Source organism: Pelodiscus sinensis, chromosome 5 (genome assembly GCF_049634645.1).
Source record: "Pelodiscus sinensis isolate JC-2024 chromosome 5, ASM4963464v1, whole genome shotgun sequence".
NCBI lineage: Eukaryota > Metazoa > Chordata > Testudines > Trionychidae > Pelodiscus > Pelodiscus sinensis.
In genome coordinates, this window is record NC_134715.1 from 130,212,948 (window position 1) to 130,236,061 (window position 23,114).

The 23,114-nt window shown below is 50.1% G+C and overlaps 1 protein-coding gene across 5 annotated transcripts in view; it reads right to left on the minus strand.

Annotated features, from left to right (window-relative positions):
• The window catches only part of GFRA4 (GDNF family receptor alpha 4), a 132,621-nt gene that overhangs the window by 16,713 nt on the left and 92,794 nt on the right, over positions 1–23,114 (minus strand). For 3 of the 5 annotated variants that reach the window (XM_075931021.1, XM_075931020.1, XM_075931022.1), the window contains exons 2-4: positions 21,657–21,935; positions 13,301–13,381; positions 6,901–7,246 (exon numbers count right to left, since the gene is read on the minus strand). In XM_075931021.1, the coding sequence (XP_075787136.1) occupies positions 6,901–7,246; positions 13,301–13,381; positions 21,657–21,935 (706 nt within the window). The remainder of the gene's footprint in view (positions 1–6,900; positions 7,247–13,300; positions 13,382–21,656; positions 21,936–23,114) is intronic. The other 2 variants (XM_075931023.1, XM_075931024.1) reach the window with 2 other exon arrangements.

Below are 23,114 nucleotides of genomic sequence, written 5' to 3' on the forward strand. Positions count from 1 at the left end.
TTGCACAAGAGCTCTTCCAGAAGAGGCCGGTGTAGACAGGCAACATGAATTTCTTGTGCAAGAAGCCCCAATGGTTAAAATGGCCATCAGATCTTTCTTATGGAAGAGAGCATCTATACTACCAAGGATGCTCTTGTGCAAAAGCACATGGCAGTGTAGATGCGCTCTCGTGGAAGAGTTTTTGCACAAGAACGCTTCCGCAAAAGAGTTCTTGCGCAAGAAGCTGCCAGTGTAGACGTAGCCTTAAATCAGTAGGGGAACACTTTAACCTGCGTGGTCACTCAGCCCTGGATTTTAAAACAGGCATTCTTCTATAAAGGAATTTCACTAGCCAGTTACAGAGAGTCTGCAGATCTACAGGCTCTCCAACACTCTGGCATCCGAGTCCTGGACTGTCTTGACTGTGATTATTCTCCCACCATTCCTGAGAGGCAGGGAAGTACTAGTAGCCCTTTGGTCCAGAGAGGGACTTGAGGCCCAAACTTATTTCAGTGCCTAGCTCTCATTGGCTTGCCTGAGATCACACAAGAAGGCTGTGGTGGAGCTGGGAAGTGAACACAGATCTCCTGCCTGCTTGGCTGAAAACCACAAAGTCCTTCTGCTTTGACAATTCTGCATGGACCACAATCTGGAACAATCTGTCCAGTGCAAACTAATAAGGATGGCAACGGTTAACTGGTAAGCACCGGTCACGGTGAACTGGTGGCCCAGCCTGTCTGGGAACCCGACCCCCACCCCCCTGCCTACCCTGTTTAAGTGGTTAAACATAATCTTTAACCAGTTCACTGATGAAACGGGATTTTACATCCCAACAATCTAAATAGCTCAGTGCCTCAGCCCAGAACTGGCCACTACAAGAGATGACTTAAATCTCACCCTCTCATTTATATTGTACAGAATAGTCATAGAGATGTAGCCGTGTCAGTCTGGTCTAGCTGAAACAAAAGACAGGACTATGCAGCACTTTAAGTCCTGTCCTTTATATTGTACAGAGGCGGCCTTTGTTATCTGAGTCATAGAATCCTAGAACACTCGCACTGGAAGGGACCTCGAGAGGTCATCAAGTCCAGTCCCCTGCCCTCATGGAAGGACCAAAAACCATCTAGACCATCCCTGACAGGTGTCTGTCTAACCTGCTCTTAACTATCTTCAGGGATGGAGATTCCACAACTCCCCTAGGCAATTTATTCCAGTGTTTAACCACCCTGACAGGCAGGAAGTTTTTCCTAACATCCAACCTGAACCTCCTTTGCTGTCTCCTAAACCTCCCTGGCGCTGCCAGACAAGAGCACAACACAAATAACAGAATACTAGCCTGCATTGAGGGGTGGTTGGAGGAGATCCTGACAAGCCAATGCCTAATGGGGTTTGAAGGCAGGAAAGAAAACTTTATCAAGAGAGGATGCTGCACCATACTATTTTTTTCTGTCTTATTCTGCACTCCTGGGTTTTCCTTTGTTTGTATTTGTTACGGTGTTCACACCGAGAAACACCTAGCATGTGGGTGTAGGAGGCTAGCCCTGTACCCAGATCACTGTGAATTCAAGGGACGACGGCTGAGACCTAACACAGAGTTAACCTGGTATTATTTTACTCTCAATGTTTCTTTAAAGAGCTTGGTTTTATCCATGGTTCTTGTTTTGGTTTCTGCACCTTCTGCAGGCTTTGCCTGGATCTCGTATTTCCTTGCTGCCTTGGATGTTGGCTCCAGAGGATTCATTTGTTACTGTTCGGAGACCATAGACCTAGCTAATTAACAGCTTGCAATGCTTTAAGGATGTGAAATTGCTCGCTCCCCCCTTGCACCTCCCTTTTTCCCAGCAGCATAGCTTATCCCAGGGGACAATACTGCTACATTTCAGATCCACTAGCTAGCTGTGTGAAATCCTGTAGCGCCTGAAATACGGGTTGCTGGCTCCCCTAGCTTTCTGCATTTCAGATAAAAGTTAAGCCGGAGGGTCTAGCCACTCAGAGAGATTTACATTCCACATGGCGCTTCTGGCAAGAATAACGGGGCTTGCCCCAGCCGAATTCCCCTGTCAGGAATGATGTGTTGCTCCCCCTGTGGTTTTAAATTGGAGAAATTACTTTTCACGTCTCCTCTTTCAAAGCCAAGTGCTTGGCACTACTGCTGTGGGGTGGTTAATCTGCTCCACCCCAGAAAGAGCTGCTCCAGGGTGGGGGAGGCCTGAGCCAGGTACTTACCCCATTCATTATCTCAACTTCTGCGAGGACAAGAAAGGGCACGGCTCTGACTTCTCTTAGGAGGTGGCCCTGGGCAGATGCCTAGAGACACAGTCCGGTCCTGCTAAGGACGTCTCAGTCAAGTGCCCAAGTGCCCCTCTCCCGTGCCCAACGCTGCTAGGGTTAAAGGAGGGGCTGGAGAGAGACGCAAGCCGCTGAATGGCCCTGCAGTCCGCCACGGTCCCCGAGTCCCCCAACACCATTTGTTAGTGATGGGTACTACATGAGCCCCTCCCCCGTTGTCCTCCTGGGCTCAGCATCTCATTCTTTCTTCCTGTTGAGCCCAGGAGGGGTGCTCCGCCTTCCTGTTTTCCCACACAGAGGCGGTGATGCCTAGTGGGTAGGCATACGCTTAGCAGTCAGCAGGGATAGGTTCTGCTCCTTAGAATCCTAAAATCCTAGGGCTGGAAGAGACCTCAGGAGTCACCAAGGGTACGTCTACACTACAGCGCTAGTTCGAACTAACTTAGTTCGAATTAGTTAATTCGAACTAAGCTAGTTCGAACTAACGCATCTAGAACTAAAAACTAGTTCGAACTAGCGTTTTGCTAGTTCGAACTAGTAAGTCCACATTGAGTGGACTCTGAACAGGGCTTAAGGATGGCCGGAAGCAGTGCCGGCAGGGCATCAGAGGAGGACTTAGAGCATGGAGATACTGTCTCAGGCTAGCCGAGGGCTGCGCTTAAAGGGTCCCGACCCCCACCCCGAACACACAGTTCTAAGGGGTGCCCCGCTTGCAAAGAAGTTCTGGCTTGGAGTGCCCTGAGTGCCCACACTGGGCACATCACAGCACTCGGCCATCAGCCCGGCTGCACTTGCCGCAGGCTGCCATCTGGGGAGAGGGAGTAATTGGGGGGCTGCAGGAGAGCTTCCACCCCCAGAAGCCCGCAGAGCCAGCCCAGTCCTCCCCATCGGGGGCTCGTACCCCATTCCTCCCTCACCTCCTTCCACTTGCCCTTCCCTATCCCCCCTTCTTATTGATGTACAAAATAAAGATAACGTTTCTTCCAACATTGACTCTGTCTTTATTGAAAAAAACTGGGGGAGACTGGGAAAAGGAGGTGGGAGAGGGGAAGAGAAAGGCTGGGAGAGGGGAGGGCAACTAACATGATCAGGGGTTGGGAACAGGTCCCAGATGAAGAGAGGCTACAGAGACTGGGACTGTTCAGCTTAGAAAAGAGGAGACGGAGGGGGGACAGGATAGAGGTCTCTCAAAGCAGGGGTTGGGTGGAGAGGGTGCATTCAGAAAAGTTCTTCCTGAGTTCCCATAAAGAAGGACTAGAGGACACCAAAGGAAAGGAATGGGTAGCAGGCTTGAAACTAGTAAGAGAAAGTTGTTGTTGACAAAGCAAATAGTTAACCTGTGGAACTCCTTGCTGCAGGAGGCTGTGAAGGCTAGAACTAGAACAGAGTTTAAAGAGAAGTGAGATAAAGTGATGGAGGTTGGGTCCATGGAGTCCTATTAGCCAGAGGGTAGGAGTGGTGTCCCTGCCCAAAGTTTGTGGAAGGCTGGAGAGGGATGGCACGAGACAAATGGCTTGGTCATTGTCTTCGGTCCATCCCCTCCAGGGTCCCTAGGGTTGGCCTCTGTCGGCAGACAGGCTACTGGGCTAGATGGACCTTTGGTCTGACCCAGTACGGCCATTGTAAGCTCAGGGCTCAGTGTCGGGGGTCTCAGTGGACCCCCTTGATTTTCATGCACACCTGGTCCTGGGTGGCCAGGCTGGCAGCTCTCCTGCCCTAGACGGCCACTTTCCTGTGCCTAGTGCGGAGATCGTGGACGAGGTCCACGATGTCCGCACTAGCCCAGGAAGGTGCCCGCCTCTTGCGGTCCAGGGCAAGCTCCCGGGAGCCGCCAGCCTGGTCCCGGCAAGAGGGGGTGGGCTGGGGGGCATCGGGTGGGTGGCTCTGTGCCGTGCCAGGTGCAGGGTCTGCTAGCTGGGTGCTGGCAGGCTTGCACCTGGCACGGGCACCGTAGCCAGCCCGTGCCCCTTTAAGGGGTCCGGGGCCGGGAGGGGGGCATAGAGTTTCCCTGGTGTTGGCCAGAGTGGCCACCAGGGAAACCTGGGGAGGGCTAGCCTCCCACTAGTTCGAACTAAAGGGCTACACAGCCCTTAGTTCGAACTAGCTAGTTCGAACTAGGCGTTAGTCCTCGTAAAATGAGGTTTACCTAGTTCGAACTAAGCGCTCCGCTAGTTCGATTCAAATTCGAACTAGCGGAGCGCTAGTGTAGCGCATAGGAAAGTTAGTTCGAACTAACGTCCGTTAGTTCGAACTAACTTTCTAGTGTAGACATACCCCGAGTCCAGCCCCCTGCCCAAAGCAGGACCAACCCAACTCAATCATCCCAGCCAGGGCTTTGTCAAGCTGGGACTTCAAAACCTCTAGGGATGGAGATTCCACCCCCTCCTTAGGCAATCCATCCCAGTGCTTCCCCACCCTCCTAGGGAAATCGTTTTTCCTAATATCTAACCTGGACCTCTCCCACTGTAACCTGAGCTCATTGCTCCTTGTTCTGCCATCTGCCACCACTGAGAACAGCCTCTCTCCATCCTCTTTGGAGCCCCCCTTCAGGGAGTTGAAGGCTGCTCTCAAATCCCCCCTCACTCTTCACTTCTGCAGACTAAACAAACCCAAATCCCTCAGCCTCTCCTCATAGGTCATATGCTCCAGCCCCCTAATCATTTTGGTTGCCCTCCGCTGGACCCTCTCCAACGCGTCCACGTCCTTTCTGTAGTGGGGGGCAGAGAATTGGCTGCAATACTGCAGATGTGGCTTCACCAGAGCCGAATAAAGGGGAATAATCATTTCCTTACATCTGCTGGCAATGCTCCTCTTAATGCACCCCAATATGCTATTAGCCAACTTGGCTACAAGGGCGCCCTGTTGACTCATCTCCAGCTTCTCACCCACTGTCATCCCCAGGTCTTTCTCTGCCAAACTGCTACGTAGCTAGTTGGTCCCCAGCCTGTACCTATGCTTGGGATTCTTCCGTCCCAAGGGCAGGACTCTGCACTTGTCCTTGTTGAATCTCATCAGCTTTCTTTTGGCCCAATCCTCCAATTTGTCTAGGTCACTCTGGACCCTATCCCTGCCCTCCAGCGCATCTACCTCTCCCGCTAGCTTAGTGTCATCCACGAATTTGCTGAGGGTGCAATCTATCCCCTCATCCTTGCGTCACTGCACAACTTTGGGCAAGTGTTTGATCTCTTTGTTCCTCAGTTTACCCCTTAGTGGTAACAAAGCACAAATGCCCGCTCAGAGGCTTAGCAGGGAGTGCTTGTGAATTGCTTTGGGTCTGTCTAGACAGCATCCCTCTGATGACAGAGGGATGCAGATTAGGCAGGTCGACATTGCAAATGAAGCGGGGATTTAAACATCCCGTGCTTAATTTGCATAAAAATGGCCGCCGTTTTTGCCACTCAGCACTTTGTCAGCAAAAAGAGGCAGTCTAGAGGGGGATCTGTCGACAGATCCTGTAAACTTCCTTGCAGTCTAGACATACCCCTTGTGACAAGACGTGCAGTTAATACAGCCTGACACCTAGGGTTATCAAGTAGACCCTCCCCCCAAAATACTGGACACACTTGATCATGGACGGTGGGGGGGAAGGGACTGGCTGGGGAGGGGGGCGGGGGTGTCGTCAGCCCCGGGGCTGGCTGGGAGGAAGGGGGGCGGGAGGCAGGGCTGGCAGAGAGGGATCAGAGGCTGCGGGGCTGGCTGGGAGGAAGAGGGGGCAGGAAGTAGATCTGGGAGGGATCAGGGGCCGGGGGGACTGGATGGGAGGAAGGGGGGGCGGGAGGCAGGGCTGGCTGGGAGGAAGGGGGGGTAGGAAGCAGATCTGGGGGGAATCAGGGGCCGGGGGAGCTGGACGGGAGGGAGGGCCAGAGGAAGGGGGGCGGGAAGCAGAGCTGGCGGGGTGGAAGGTGCAGCCACTGGCTTCAGCCGGAGTCCAACAGGCCACACCCCCAGCAGGCACTCCCGCTAGTTGCTAGTAAAACCCGGGCGGGGGCGAGGGCGGGGGCGGGGGCAGGGCTGGGAGCCACTCCCCCCACCCGGCTTCTGCACGCAACCAGAGACTCCCAGCTGGGAGCCTCTGGTCGTGTGCAGAAGCCGGGCGGGGGGAGTGGCTGGGAGTCTCCGCCTCTGCCCCCGCCCCGCTCGGCTTTTGCCACGGGCTCCCAGCACCAATCGCGGCCCCGCCTCCCAGTCGCTCCCCCGCCCCTGCCAGGCTTCCGTCCGGCGCCCAGCCGGAAATTCAGAAAATACCGGACATTGCACATCTCCGGTATTTTCTGAATTTTTCAACCGGAGAGGGGGCGCAAATACTGGACCGTCCGGTAGAAAACGGGACACCTGGCAACCCTTCTGACCCCAGTTGTACCACCCAGCTTTCCAGCCACAATAGCTGAGGCAAAAGGGGGCCAAATCCAGGGATTTGCCTGAAGAACGCACCAGGAACATCTCAGCCTCCATTTGACCGCAGGCTCTTCCTAGCCAACCCTTTGCATCAGCCACTGGAGCAGAGGGTCACCTTTTAGGGCCTGCTTCAAGGCCCAACTGAGTCCCTGGAAGGACTCCCTCAGGCGTCAGTGGTTGGCGCGGGCCCTCCGTGGGGTTGGCTCACCGGGCCCCGGTGGGCTGCATGGGCGTTACCTGCAAACATAGTTCTCCTGGCAGGCGTCCAGGGGGGAAAGGCAGTTGGGCTTCTCCTTGGACTCGTAGGAGCAGGCGGGGACAATGGTCTGTCGGCGGCGCTCGGCGCAGGCCGTGTCGTCGCAGGGGCAGAAGAGCAGCTCGTGCGTGTACTCGGGGGGCACGCGGTCGAAGAACCGGCGCAGGGCCTTGTGGCACTTGGAGCGGTTGCAGGCGTCGGCCCGGGCCTGGCGCCGGATGCAGAAGGACACATACTCCGTCTTCAGCTTCTGGCACATCTCGTCCACATTGCAGGCCTTGGCGGCGTCCAGGCAGCGGTTCACCTGCGTCACCTCGTTCTCGGATCCTGCAAGACCAAGAGACATGCCCCGCCCCTAAGCACAGCTGAGCATGGAGAGTAAGACTAGGAGTGAAGAAAATATCACCTCCCCAATTGTGCCGAGACCCCCTCATCCCCGCAGAGGCTGCAGAACAGCTCCAGTGGGGAAGGAGCAACTCTGACTAGGGAAGCAGGGCTGTTGGCAGAGAGGAGATGGGTGAGGAAATGCCAGTGAAGCAGTAGATGGGGGATAGACTGCTGGCTAACCCACACTTGGTAGTGCCAGGCAATGGACGCTCAATTTTTTCCCCACGAACACGTGGAATAAATTTTGTTGCGTGCACCGAGTCATGGGCAGATGTGCACCACCAATAGAAACACATGTTGCCAGCTGTGGGTGCTGTCTAATCAGCAGGGTGGCACCTGAATCTCATGGGTGGACCTCCCAAGCGCTCAGCTTACAGGGGACACTGGTGCCAGGCCTCCTGCTGGCTGTCCTTGCCAGGTGAGTTCCAGCTCTCTTCCAGTTAGTTCTGCTTGTTATTCCTGCCTTGGAAGTGCCAGATTCCTGCTCTCTCTGGCTATTCCATACCTGGCAAAGCCAGCTCCCATGCCCCTGCTGGCAGTACCTTTCCTGGCACTGCCAGCTCTGCCTACTGGTGTAACATGTCGTGACTACACACACATGCCAGGCTTCTGCAGAATCCCAAACGTGATGCCAAAGACAGCTCGGGAAACACTCGGCTCCCCTGGAGCAGTGTTCCCTGTCAGCTGGGCACCTGTGCAGTAGCTTAGGAGAAATTCAAATGCCACCCAGGTGATTAGCAGAGTGCCAACATCTGGGTTTTGTTTTGGCAGGTGGTGCACATTCACACATGCTTCGGTGCACATACAATTTATTCCACACATGGACAGGAAAAAAAATTGAATCTAAAAGATTAGAGAGAACACTGCTGTGGAGCGCCACAAATCTAAAACTTTGCCCTGTTCTCAACGCATTTGGCAGACATGAAGTAAGCCTCCCAGCTCGCCTGCCCCCCAGCTCAGAATTACAGTCTCACTGTACTCAGTGCTATTTAGCCAAGTTACCACATATCTGAGCACCTTCCTATCATTAATATATTGTTCTTCCCCACACTCCAGTAAGCCAAGGCATGGCTATTATTCCCATTGTACAGATGAGAAACTGAGGCATGGAACCTGTGACTTGTGTTACTTGCAGACATAGTGAATTGTGGCAGAGCAGAAAATTGTGCCCATATCTCCTGAGTTCGAAGCTAGCGTCCTCACCACTCAACCATCCTGCCTCTCCCACAGGCTGTGACACACACACCATGAAAGACAGCCCATGCCCAAGGCCCTCAGAATCTAAACAGGCTCAGGATGAAACAGGGGCCTAGAAAGGGGCGGGAGAGATGAGAGTGATTGACAGGGCCGGATTAACTCTTCTGAGGGCCGTGGGCTATTAGATTTCGGGGGGTTCCTCGGCTCCGGAAGGGGCCAAAAATGAGGGGTTCAGTGTGTGTGAGGGGGCTGAGGCAGGAAGGTGGGTGTGGGAGTGGGTGACGTCTCTGACTAGACTCTGGGACGTGGTGATTTCACTCATTTCAATTAGGATTTGCCCTCTTCTGAGGCCTTAACGGGGTTTGCACAAGGCTCTCTGCCAGCGTGTGCGCGCAAGCCTAGTTTCCAACATGGGGAGAGGGCCTTCCGAGGTCCAAACTACCACCACGGAACAGCTGGAGAGCTGTGAATGCAACAGGGCCCTCTTTGTCCAGGAGCTACGGAGAGGAGGAAGGTGAATGGCTGCAGAAGCCAACGTTCAAGAGGAAGTCACTGGAGGATGTTCTCCAGAAATGGCGGATTTGGAGGACTGAAGCTGCCATCTTTGCAGGTAACAAGAATGGAAATAACAAATACTATTCCCCCAGCCCAAGATCTGTCTTTGAGAGAAACGTCAGAGAAAATCCGATGCCTTTCAGACCTCAACATCATCTCTACCAGGAAACGCAGAGTCAACTCTGCTCACTTTTGAAAGGGTAACTCCATTGACCTCAGCAAAACTACCCTTGATGGACACGAGGGCAGTTTTGGCCCACAATATTTAACTCGAATTAAAAGTTTAATATTGAGTTATGGGGTTGAGTTTTTAAATTTCTTTTTTGGGTGGCAGCCCCTGATGCTGCGGATATACTCTAGCGCAGAACTGTTTAATAACACAGAGATGAATATTGTTGTGCTGAAAGCACAAGCAGACTCTCAAACATAGAGAGGTCTCCGTGATTAGCAATCGGGATAGAAGAGTGTGCAAAGTGACTCCAATGAAGTAAGTCGGCACCTACACAAAGTCACAGAGAATGCTTCAAATAACTAACACTGTGGTTACGTGGGAGTAACACTATCTTAGGAGATCGACATTGTGGAAACCGATCTCCCGGGAGTCGATTTAGCAGGTCTAGTAAGGACTCGGTAAATCGACCACTGATCACACTCCCATCAACTCTGGTACTCCACTGGGTTGCGAGGAGTAAGGGGAGTCGATGGGAGAGTTTCTCCCATCAACCTCCCGCAGTGCGGATGCCGTGGAAAGTCGAGCTAAGATACATCGACTCCAACTACGCTATTCAAGGAGCTGGGCTTGTGTACCTTAGTATGACTTTGCCCCGCCCCCCAGTGTGGATCTGTCCTTAGAAAGGAAAGGAGAGACCTTGAAAACCAGATAAAATCACATAAACTGCAAATATTAGGGATCGGTGAGGAGGAAAGACTAACCACATCTTTCTGATTTTGCCGTTAAACTACTTGACTCAAGCATGGAAGATGATTCCTTTCACACAGGAGAATCCCTGCTAAGAGTGGCCAGGCAATTCATCTGAGACTTCACTAATCTCCTTATCTGATCAAAGATAAAGCGAGATTCCTTCTGGCTGCAAAGAAAAAGAATGTGAAGACAAACTTTTTCATCTCTGCCAACTTGCAACTTGAAGCAGGAGGGACTTTATGCTGATTAGAGAAGATTTGATGGAGAAAGAAGCCATGTCGGTGGCTAAATTTAGGATGCACATCAAGACAGAAAAGATCTTTGGTGAGTCATTGAAAAATAGCAAAGAGGTCAATTTCAAGTTTAACATTGAGTTATGGGGTTGAGTTTTTAAATTTCTTTTTTGGGTGGCAGCCCCTGTTGCTGCGGATATACTCTAGCGCAGAACTGTTTAATAACACAGAGATGAATATCGTTGTGCCATTTTACATGAACTGCAGGTTGGGGGCGGGTAGTAAACTGCTGGTAGAAATGGCTTCATTATCCTTGCTGTCTGAGTCTCACTTTGAATAGGCTAGATTTCTCCTCCACCCAAAGAGCAACATAGGACACACTTTTTAAACCACTACTGGAGTAGTTCGATGCAATTCCATTTGTATATTTTTAATGGCCGTACTACATTGTTCATGTAAAATCTGATGAAAAGTATCTGTTGATATGACTTCGCCCGGAGGTATTGTGATAATATATGCGTCGACCTCTCCCATTGCATTTTAGTAGTAGTAAGGCAGGAATGCTGGGGTCCCAGAGTAGGTAGGGCCCTGCGGTGCAAGGTGCTGCACATAGCAAGAGGCAGATACCACGCTATGACTAATGACCTCACCACGCAGTGAGACGAGTAAAAATGTCAAAACCGGGACAGGTTGTCCAATGCTGCTGTGATCCAGATTTAGGTTCAGAATCGCTCATTACGGGTCACAGCTCTACCGCTCTGGGACTGTTTTCTTTGCTGGTTAACTAGATTCATCCCACTTTCAAAAAATTGGAAGGGCATTAACCATGCATCAAAGTCCCTGAATACAGAGTCTGCATGGAGAGCGTCCCATTGCATCCTCGCGGAACCGGCAAACTACTGAAGAGGGACCCATCTTCATGGGTAGCGGGTGAAGACACAGCTAGGGATGGCAAATCCCAGCCCTGTCCTTCTGCCTGAGGCTCCACCCCTTCCACCTGAGACCCCGCCCCTTCAGCAACCTACCCCTCCCTTCTCTGTGGCGCCAAGCCCCGCCCAACCCAAGCCCTGAAGCCCGATCCTTGATGGCCAGCCAGAGGGTGGGGTTGCTGCTTCGTGGCCCCAACCCTCCCTGGGTGGCCATGGAGCCTAAGCGGGTTTGGGAAAGCAATGCCTTCTCTTGCCTCCTTAAAAGTGCAGGTGCACCCAAACTGTAGCCCCATCCCTGTGCCTCCCCTTCCCCTGATGTCCCACCCCTTCCCCCAAGCCCTCACCCTCACATCACTCCTTTCTCCCCAACTCCCACCCTTGCGTTAGACCCCTTCCCCCAAGGCCCTGCTCCTATGCCACTTCTTCCTCAAGTCCCCGCTCCTCTCTTGCTCTTCTCTGCCCCCCATCCCTCACCCTTATGGCCAGTAAAAAGCAGGAAGGTGCAGCCCTCCACTTTTAAAAGTGATGGGGCCATGTCCCACCCTCTTCCAGTGCCCCTGCCGTGATCTGCCTCTGGATCCCTTTGGACCAACAGGCAGGCATGGGGCCAGATTAACCAAAAAGGCCTGCTTCCAAGGACACTCTCTCAATGACTTAACCACCTGCATTCTGCTACAAAGACCTTTTACATCTGCACTTGAAAGGGAATCCTCTGAACTGTCATTCATGTTAAAATTCGACACTCTCCAAAAAGGAATGAACAAACACTCGAACTATCTTACCCATTACCAAGATAGCTTCCCCAATTATCAACTCTAATACCATTAACTCACAAACATCCCACTCTCCCCACCTCTAATATCATCAATTCACAGACACTTACCTTCCTTCCTTCCCCCCCCCCCTGCATCCCCCTCCTGTTCTGCAATGTGATTTGTCCTTTTCATACGTGTTCATTTTTTTAAATTGTATCCTTTGGTATATATGGCTGTGACTATTTTCTTCCACTATTTGATTTGAGGAAGTGGGTCTGGCCCACGAAAGCTCATCATCTAATAAACCATCTTGTTAGTCTTTAAAGTGCTACATTGTCCTGCATTTTGCTTCAGCTACCCCAGACTAACACGGCTACATTTCTATCACTATTCTGCTTCCATTTAGGCCTCTGAATGGAGACAGTGGATTCAGATCTTGAAAAAGCAGCCTGAGGTTTCTGCTGTGAAGGGGATGGGCTCCAATGGAACAGTGTTCTTCTAGTCAGAGAACTACTCGCATATTCTCCCAGGAGTGTTGCGAGCAAGACACGAGAAGTCATTCTTCCTCTCTGCGCTGGTTAGGCCTCCGTTGGAGTATTGTGTCCAGTTCTGGGCACTGCATTTCAAGAAAGATGTGGAGAAATTGGAGAGGGTCCAGAGAAGAGCAATGAGAATGATTAAAGGTCTAGAGAACATGACCTATGAAGGAAAGCTGAAAGAATTGGGTTTGTTTAGTTTAGAAAAGAGAAGACTGAGAGGGGACATGATAGAGGTTTTCAAGTATCTAGAAGGGTGTTACAAGGAGGAGGGAGAAAAATTGTTCTCCTTGGCCTCTGAGGATAGGACAAGAAGCAGTGGACTTAAACTGCAGCAAGGGAGGTTTAGGTTGGACATTAGGAAAAACTTCCTAATGGTCAGTGCGGTGAAACACTGGAATAAGTTGCCTAGGGAGGTTGTAGAATCCCCATCTCTGGAGATACTTAAGAGCAGGTTGGAGAGACATCTATCAGGGATGATCTAGACGGTGCTTCATCCTGCCGTGAGGGCAGGGGATGAGACTTGACCTCTCGAGGTCCCTTCCAGTTCTTTGATTCTACCTCAGCAGGGGGAGCTGTGGATGTTGCCTGTCCAACCCTCATCTGTCTCTTCCCTGGTACCTTGCTCTTTACGGCCCTGGTCCAAACATATACGGAGCTTCTCATGCCTTTCTCTCAACACCTTTGCATGGAAATTCTCGGCACAGATAATGCAAGAAAGAGCCGTGGAGGGTGAAGAATGTGGCAAGGCAGGGAGAGGCCTAGTGGTCTCATTCCATCCCTCCCAGGTCTGGCTTGCGGGTCCCTCCCCCAACGAGCGCTCTGCTTTGGGCCCACATGGCGGAGAACGTGCTCCTGCCCACGTACCTGCGGTGATGGACGCCAGCCGGACATAGTCAAAGCCCCTGATGAATGGCTCGTACGGAGAACTCTCCAACACATTCATACCTGAGGGGAAAAGGCAGGTAAATGGAAGCACAGGACAGTGAGGCAGCTCTGGCTCCAGAGATTTGAGTTAGGACACCCCTCGTGAACCTGTCTCAGCACAAAATCCCAAGTCTGCAGTAGAAGGTTTCTATGAGTCCATTTCCCCAGAGTAATGCTCCGTATCTTAGGGGCTGGTGGAAGACGCGCCAGAACAACTACCCCAAAGAGCCAGGTCCTATCCTTATCCCCAGCCCAATCCACAGCTGTCGACACAAGCCTACCCCTTGAAAATGAGCCCCAACTTTGGCGTGGGTGGGTTCGCTTCTAGCAGGGAGAGCTACTCGATCTCCCGGAACCACTCAGGTCTTGGGCCTCTTTGCTGTCAACGAAAGGCCCAGTCATCCAGGGAACCGGACACGTTCCAGGACTCCACATGTGATGGTAGCCATTTTAATTCACAACACACCCAGGTTCCAATCACCCCCGTGGGGGCTTTCTTGAGCTAGCTGCTATCCAGAAAGCCTTCCCCCACCCCACCCCACTGCTCGGCTGTACTGCTTACTGCCTTCATATTTATTAACACTGGGACAGGCTACTCTTTCTAGCTGAACATACAGCGAGTGACACGCAGCGCCTGCATAAGCCTCCCGGTACAGATTAAGGATGCCGGAATGCTAATTTTGTTCCCTCAGACTTCTCCTCTTATCACCTCCAAGGACTATCATCTGCCATCTTTCTGATGGATGCCACCGAGTATTACTGAGGCAAATAGCTTAGCAAGTTTTTAAAAACAAACAAACTCTGGATGGATTAGACAATATCTGGATAAGATCAGCAGCCTCAGCTATACCAGCTGGGATAAAAGAGCTATCAAACATCTTGCTTCAGTGCCTATGCTGATCACCAGCTGCGGTCAGGAAGAAATTGCCCCCTTGACACACAGTACTACGCAATTACCACCCGTGTCTTCCAAGGCAAGTTTACAGTTTTCTTTGAATTATCTGCCACTGACTGCGCAGGGGACCATTCGTGTGTGGCGGTGGAGACGTTCTTGTGTTCTGATGATACCACATGGCATCGGGTAATGTGTGTCCAAATACGGAAGTGCCTAAACACGGACATTTTCAATAGATGTTGAGTAAAGGCTATACTATTTAAATTCCTTGGGTGTATGTTTCCACAACTGAGTTTCATAAAGGCTGCCGGGCAGCTTTTCTGGCCTCCTGGGCACATAGGTATGAAAGAAAAACCTCTGAAAGGCAGTTTCAGATTGGCTCCCTTTTTCAATCAGACAGACAGGTAGGGACATTTAAATATGTAAATAGTAGAAAAATGTGCCCCAGAGGAAATGAAAGAGGAGAAAACAGACTCAGGGGTCTGCAAGTAAGTTTGCAGCTCAGAGAAAATAAAGGGTTCGCGATATGTAAAGCTGGGTCATGTGCAGTGGAAAGCAGAACCTAATCCAGTCCTTATTCACAGCACTCACTGCTTTTCCATCCTTGCAGTACACAGCTTCGTACAGCCTGGAACCCTGCAAACGCAAACACTAGACGGCTCTTATCGGCCACAGCCCATGCAGCTGAGCTGGGAATGTAGTGAGGAATAAATCACGTCGACCTTGATTTCAGCTTCACAATAATGTGAAGCGTGGTGTGGGGCCAGTACGCACATACCCGGTAAACAACTGTGATATAACTAGTGTGGGTTGTCCCGTGCCTGGTGAGTTTCACCAGGGACCTAGACCTTGGAGGGTGCCCTGGATTCCCCCAGCTGGAGCCACATCACCCTTGAGGATCAGGGACGGGACTCCCCCTGGTAGAAGGGACATAAGCATTCCAACTACCTTTTACTCTTCTATGAATGGCTCTGTAGCGCTTGCTGACTAATAAAATAGACTATCCCTAATCAACTCTGTGTTGAAGCGAATCCATAATCCTGTTCATCCATGGCCCTGTGAGTTGACACCTCAACTACTGGGCCAATGCATCTCAATCCTGACCGTCACGTCCCCTGCTCTTCCAGTGTAGACTACTCAAACAGCTCTGCTGACACGTCTCAGTCTTGATTTACCGCCCTTCTGGCTATTATAAACCCTCCAGCCTGTTTAGGCCTAGACGGTTCCTTTTTTAAGCCCTCTCCCATCTGTTGCAGCTTTGATCAGCTGGGAGCAGACGAACACCACCAGCCCCGAGTGAGGGAGGGGGCAGGGCTATGGAGAGCGGCTCGGGCCACCCCATGCCCAGGAGATGGGAGGACTTGGGTCAGCCTCACGCGATATCCCGTTTTCCCTTTGGGAAATATGGTCACCCTATATCTGGGTCACTGTCTATACCCCTCTGTGCTGCGCACCACTTCGAGGTCTGACTTTCAAATTCCGGGGCAGTGGGTAATGATCTCTGGCTTGAAAAAGATCAAAATGTGGGTCAAATGGGCCTGCTTCTTCAGGGGTCGAACCGCAGATCCCTCAGAGAGCAGATGGACAACGCAGTCCACGTGAAAGGAAGCACGTCCAAGTGGCCGTTTTCAGCGGATACATGGGAAGCCAGCTGCATTTCTCCACACAACCCGAACACAGGCCGTGGAGAGTTACCTGCCTCTCCTCCCCTAAAGTGTGGGGGGAAGCTCACTCAAAGCAGAGGCTTTCCTGTTTCTCTGTGATGCTCTAGGTCAAAGGTCACCTGCCGAACCTAACCCAGTGGCCCACAGAGTCCATGGGGAAGTGGATCTGATTAATCGCCCCCCAAACCCTCTGCCCACCTCCTTTCTCTCAGTTGCTGGGGACACCTTCACTGTTCTACTGGTCATTCAGCTCTGAACCTGGGCATCTTCTTAGATGTGGGTCTCTCTAAACCATCACAGCCAGGCGGGAGGGATCACTTGAGAGGTATCACTTGATTACTTGTTCTGTTCCCTCCCTCTGGAGCATCTGGTATTGGCCACTGACAGCAGACAGGACACTGGGCTAGATGGACCTTTGGTCTGACCCAGTGTGGCCGTTCTTATGTTCCTATGAGATGTGCATTCCCTACCTGGACGATGGCCTTACGAGCAGCTGTACTTTTGAAGAGCACATGGAGAATGTAAGGAGAGTATTGCCAGAGCTAGAGAAGCATGGAGTTAATCTGAAAGCTTCTAAAGGTGAGCTCTTTAAGAAAGAGGTATTTTGGAATGGTCGTATCTGCCAAAAGTTATAAGAATATACATCTAACACCTTGGCTGTTTGCAGACAAGCCACCAAATACCCTAAGGAAACTTCACAAGCTTCTTGGCTTCTTCACCTACTATCCAAGATACTTCAAGACTTTTTTTTTCCAAGTAGCAACGCCATTTCTATGACTTGTTGACTGTTCCATTGGAATCTGACACACAACACCATCCAAAGCGGACTTAGAAAAAGAGGAAGCCAAAGGACAAGAAGAGGGTCCTGGATAGAAAAATCCCCAAACACAGAGTACCTTGGACTGAGCAAAATTACAAACTTTTAAACCAGCTATTTTACGTGCTCATGTCACACTCCCCATTAGTATCTGGCCCAATCTGGGGAAGCTAACGATCCAACCAGTTGACCAAATTTGGTGATGGATCCTGATCACGTGCCATATGAAGCACATTGTGCATATGTTAATATGATGACTGAATGATACTGCCACCAATAAAAGTTCATCTCACTGTTGCCTTCCCTATTATCCTGCATATATCCTGTTTCCAGTAAGGGATTAGGTGCAGTCTTATAGCAGAATCAGGAAAGTAAACTGAGAGTCACTGGTTTGGGGTCAAGAATACTAACAACTGCTTAAAATAAAAGGTCATGTACACTCAGAAAAGCTGGAGTTCTTTGCTTTGAAGCAGGCTGTAAGTGACTAATTCTGTGACTTCCCATTAGTCTATGTCCTCCCCTCTGCCAGGCTGAATGTCACAATACACCACAAAGTTGCAAAATTAGTTGACTGTAACATCAGAGTTAGAGATCATACAGGAAAATTTAATGTGGAGGCAGATGCCTTATCCAGAATGCTCCTTGATATGGAACAAATGTATGACGAAATGCACTGAAGAGACCAGCAAAGATGGTGTTAATGTTGTCTTCTTGGTTAGCAGTAATTACTTATCAACTCTTCAGCAGCAGAAGACTTCTCCACGGCTATTAAATCCACCACCACACCTATTCCATGCGAAGCCATTTTGGCAGCTGTAAAGGAAGATCCAGCTCTTGCTAAAATTATTCATTATAAGTCTTTGGGAGCATACACTGAACAACCAAAAGAGCATAGAAGGATGGGGTAAGGTCTCTACCCTGATGAGCACATAGTTGCACTTGGATACAGATGGAAGACGTTAGCAGAAAACCAACGTAGGAAATCCGCTGTGTCACCTCAAAAACAATGTGAAGACATGCGACTTTTAGGAGCAGAGCAAGACAATAAGTCTAAAGAGACCACAGATGAAGAAGAACATTGAACATCTCATCACTAGAGTCTGGAAGGATGTCACAATCCTCACTAGCCTTCCAGAGCTCCGCTAACATAGTTACATCAAACCCCTCCAAGCGTGTATCAATAGACTTCATGCATCTAAACAGAAACAAAGGAGGATATTAATATATCCTAATAAGAGTGGATCCATTCACTAGATCTGTCCAAGGCTCTCTTACTACCACCCGGCCAGGCAAGACTTTGGCAGACAGATTTTCCATTACTTTGTTTTAAAATTGGGTTTTCCTGAAAGGATCCAACATGGTCAAAGTGCAAAGATTGAAAATAACAGTGTTGTCTTCAAGTCATCATTGTCAAGTCCAAGTCGAGTCTCAAGTCACTACAGTTGAAGTCTCAAGTCGAGTCCCTAAAGTCACTTTCAAGTCAAGTCCCAAGTCGAGTCTCAAGTCTTAATTTAAAAAATGTCAAGTCACTTTTGTACAAGCCATCAATATCAGCATTTTCGGACAATTTTTTCACCAAGTCAATTTAACAAAATTAGCAAGTCTCAAGTTGAGTCTCAAATCACAAACAATGAACCCAAGTCGAGTCTCAAGTCGAGTCACCTAGGCGACTTAAGTTGGACTCGAGTTCAAGTCATGGGACTCGAGTCAACAACTCTGGCAAATAATATATTCAGGGGGTCACAGTGCTACTGTAAAATCCCACAAGTCCACCCCACCTCCAGAGCACCGGGGAAGTAGGAAGGCTGAACTGAACTTTCTGGGCTATCTTGAGAACTTTGACAGAAGAATAAAAGTTTTACTGGAAGGACTCTCTGAAATCGGGGTAGATTTGAGGGTCAGAGCATGGTCACTTAAATAGCCCTAAAGTGATGGGACCCTTGGGCCCCAGGCTGCATATTTAAAGATCAAAAGAAAAAAGCCCCAACCATCATAAAACAAAAGGCACAGATCTTCCGAGGAGTGGACTCTCACCCAAATTGTGTTGGCTTGAGGACCCTCACACCACAACGACAGTTTTCCTTGGCGATTTGTTCTACGATGCCACCCAGCTGTCTCGTCTTTCTCAGTTGCAAGGAGCAGCAGGCACTCAGTCATGTTTGTGACAGTACCGCACACATCGAGTTTTTGACATGTCTTAATGGGTTTATGGTGCGATCAGCACTAGTTACTTCACTTGGTAGGGCGAGTAAAAGTCAACGCCACATTTACATGTCTAGTAAAACAGCATCAAGAGAACTTGAGACTGAAATTCAAGCAGCTCTGGACTTCGAGTGACAAAATGAACTCCTCCCTGGCCTTTGCAAAATTATCTTGAGCGACAATCTCTTGAACCAAGTCTAAAATAAAAATATGAACGTTGTCCCAGCTGTTTAAAAACTTCCACCTTTAAAGTCATATGGGATGTAGGAGACCAGATGGAGCAGCTACCTCCGGAAAGCCCTCATATCAAGATTTTAGTTCCACCCTCATATTAAGACCTCAAAATATTTTCTTCTTATTACTTTCTTAGATGGTTATCCTTTGCTTGTAACATAGAACTGTGCGCAAATTCATCATCCGCATTGCACACAGATCTCTTCCTATGGCTCGGATAGTTTGTATTTTTAAAAGCCATGGCTTCCCACCTGCTCTGAGACCTATTTACAATTTTGTCATCTTTTTTTCAGATTTGAGTTTGCTGAGCTCATTCACAGGGTTCTCAGATGTCCAGCGGACTTGGAACAAGTCAATTTTCATTGACTGATGGATTCCAGAGACTGCAGCTGTGACCACTAAGACCCTCTGTCCCCATAACAGATGGAGGTAAACCATCCGAGCCATCACAGACAGGTTGCTTTTTGCTCAACGTATTCCCTCGCTACTCCTGCGTTCAGCAACAGTTTCATCTTCTAGGTATTCAATTACGTTCTCAAAATGTACAACCATGGCCTCATTTCATTCAAGCTGCCCATGTAGCTTTGCAGCATCCTTTTAGATGTAAAGGTCTCCTTCATTCCTCAGTAGCCTGTTCTATTTCACCTGCTGCATCAATGCTGCTGCCTCCTGCAGGGGTCTGAAATGCATAATCACTTCTACTTCCTTTTGCAAAGCTGTACTCTCTCAAGCAGGGGACGGATAAAGAAGAGAAAGATTAAGAATATAACATAAGAACGGCCACACTGGGTCAGACCAAAGGTCCATCTAGCCCAGTATCCTGTCTAACAACAGTGTCCAATACCAGATGCCCTCAAGGGAGGGAACACAACAGGTAATCCTCATATGATCCCTCTCCTGTCATCTATTTCCAGACAGAGACTAGGGACACCATTCCTACCCATCCTGGCTAGATGGTCCTAACCTCCATGAATCTGTCTAGCTCTTTTTTGAACCCTGTTAAAGTCCTAGTCTTCACAACATCCTCTGGCAAGGAGTTCCACAGGTTGACTGTGCGCCGAGTAAAGAAAGATTCAATCAGTTTTTCCCATCAGTGGCCAGAGTCTATGAAATAATTTATGCATTTCCTGCAAAGTTGAGAGGGAACATTCAGATCTGGACTGGACTTACCTTCAGTAGCATGCATCTAAGGTAGGTTAATGTAACATGCTGAACAATGAATGCACGGTGCATGCACTTTGTCTGCCTCATCTGAAGGATATTCCTTCAATTTTGCTTGCCGTCCTCTAGATCTTTGGCCATCGCACTGGCACAATCCTATTCCTGTCCAGACATGTATTAGATCCATATTTGTAGAGCCCTGCGTGGATACAACATCTGTATCCACATCTGCATTTGCAAAAGTGATCCCTGGAGAGCCACATCCACGGATGCAGATGCCGGCAGATATAAAGCGGAATCCGCAAAGGTGCAGGGTCCTAGATACAAAAGCTGTATCTGCACCCACATCCATAGCTGCAAAAATGAGCTGGCGACAGGACTGCGGATGGGGGAGGAGGGAGTAAAGGGGGCAGTTGGGGCCCAGCGATTCATAGGGGCCCGGGGCTCCTGGCCACCACTTACCGCAGCGGTGGCGGTGGCTAGAACCCAAGGACCTTAACATCATTGCGGGAGAACCGCTGCCCCCCTTCTGCCTGAGGCCCCATCTCTTCCAGGTCCTCGAGCTACCCCTTAAGCACACCTCGCATGGAGGCCCACAGAAGCTGTCGGCCCCCTTGGCTGCCTCCATATCTGCGGACTTGCTTGGCTGTTGGATTCACATCTTTGGATTTGGTCGCTGAACTTGGTCGACTGGTTGGACTGTTAGCATGATGTAGCCCCTGTGATATGCCCTTGCTAACACCGTTCTAGACCTCCTTTGTAGGGAGCCTGAGGGCATGTCTACACTAGCAACACTGCAACCGCATCACTGCAGTGTAAACACGACAACAACAGGAATGGCTCTTCTGCGGCTGTAGTAAATCCACTTCCCTGAGGGGTGATAGCGAGGTGGAAGGAAGGGCTCTTCCACCAACCGGTCACTGTCTAAACCAGGGCATAGGTTGGCTTACCTACACCAGGCAGGGTGTGAATTTTTCACACCCTTGTGTGACACTGATGGGTTGACCTACATTTTACATGTGTACCAGGCCTGAGTGGCTCAGGGGACTGACCCGTCCTATCTAAGTCACTGCTGGTCCTTTGGCGGAACCCAAAGTCTCTACCATCGGATGTGATTGTTAGGAAACTCGGGAGAAAGGGATTGATGGGTCTCAACCCAGATCCCAGTTGGCCTGAAAAACCACTGCCACAGCCAGCAGTGACTGCAAACCAGGGGGGGGCATCTCAGCAGAGAAGTCATGATCTGGGTGGCAACCCAACTTGTCTGGAAAAGGTATTTGGTTTGCCCATGGCAAGGGTGGGGGGAGTGAGCCACCAACTGACCTTCCATCAGGGTGTGGTGGATGCTCCAGTAGACGCTCAGGCAATGTTTCTCCTTCTTCATGCCCCGTTTGCACTTACAGCCGTAGAGCTGGCTGGACAGGAGGGCCATCACTGTGCTCCGGCACTGGTTCTTGGCATCCGGCCCCAGTTTGTTGGCGCCGTTGCCTGCGATACATTGCCGGAGGGTCCGGAACTTGGAGCTGCAGCTGGGGTCGGTGGTGCAGGACTCCCCGGCCTGTAGGCAATCTCTGCCCGAACTCCCTGCTTCCGTCATGCCTTCTGCAAGAGAACGAGAGAGAGAAAGAGAGAGATGGTCATGGTGGGTTGCTCCCAGATGGAAGATCAAAGCAATTCGACAATATCTCCCACTTTCTCGGCCAGGTTGTGAATATGCCTTTGCTTAAATATATAGGCCCTATGGCTTGGCTTTCCCAAAGTTCCCTGGGCATCCAGCAAACAAAGGGCTTGCTCCTGAAGTCCTTCCTCAGGCAGATCTCCCATGGACCTCCAATTGCAAAATCAGGACTTAGACAGTCACTTCCCCACTTGCTGACATGCACCTCGGGTGTGTCTAGACTACAGGGTTTTGTCGACAAAAGTGGACTTTTGTTGACAAAACTATACCTGCGTCTACACTACCGCCGAGTTCTGTCGACATAATGTCGACAGAACTCGGGAGTTTTGTCGATGGCAGTAAACCTAATTCTACGAGGAATACCGCCTTTTGTCGACAGAGTTCTGTCGACGGAAGGCGTTAATGCATCTACACTGTCCTTTGCATCTACACTCTCATGTCGACAAAGTGGCTTGCTTTGTTGACAGAACTGGATGTCGTCTAGACGCTCTTTGTCAACAGAAGTTCTGTCGACAGTATCTGTCGACAAAGCCTCTGTCGACAAAAGCCTGTAGTCTAGACGTACCTCTACAGTGGAAAGCAGCAGTTGCTTTAACTGTGTAGCAACACTACCCCAGTGTACAGGTGAGGAAGGGAAGAATGGAACCAGGTGCAAATGAAACTGCAGGGTGGATGGCAGAGAAGTGGAAAGCAGTGTTCAAAACTGGGTCCTGGCCAGGACTCCTCAGGAGAAGAATGATAAACCAGACAAAGCAGCATCTTGATTTGACTTCTCATCCAAAAGGCCGGATTCACGGGAGAAAAGGGGTTGGAGGTGAACCACTAATGGGATCTCTATTCATTGATGTTACTATATAGGTCTGTTTGTCCAACTCCACTTCTGATAGAACGTTGGGGTTGATTTTTGATACTTTTATATTCTTTACTCATATGTGTGGAAGAACAAGACACAAAGACACTGCATGAGTTGCTTCTTCCTGGCCAGGTGGGTTTCTTAGTATGATGCGAAGGGACAAGGAATAGAATGAACAGGTTCCAGGGTATGAGGGGAGTGTAACAGATGGGCATCCATTGAAAGGCTGCCCCGTTCCTTTCTCAAGCCA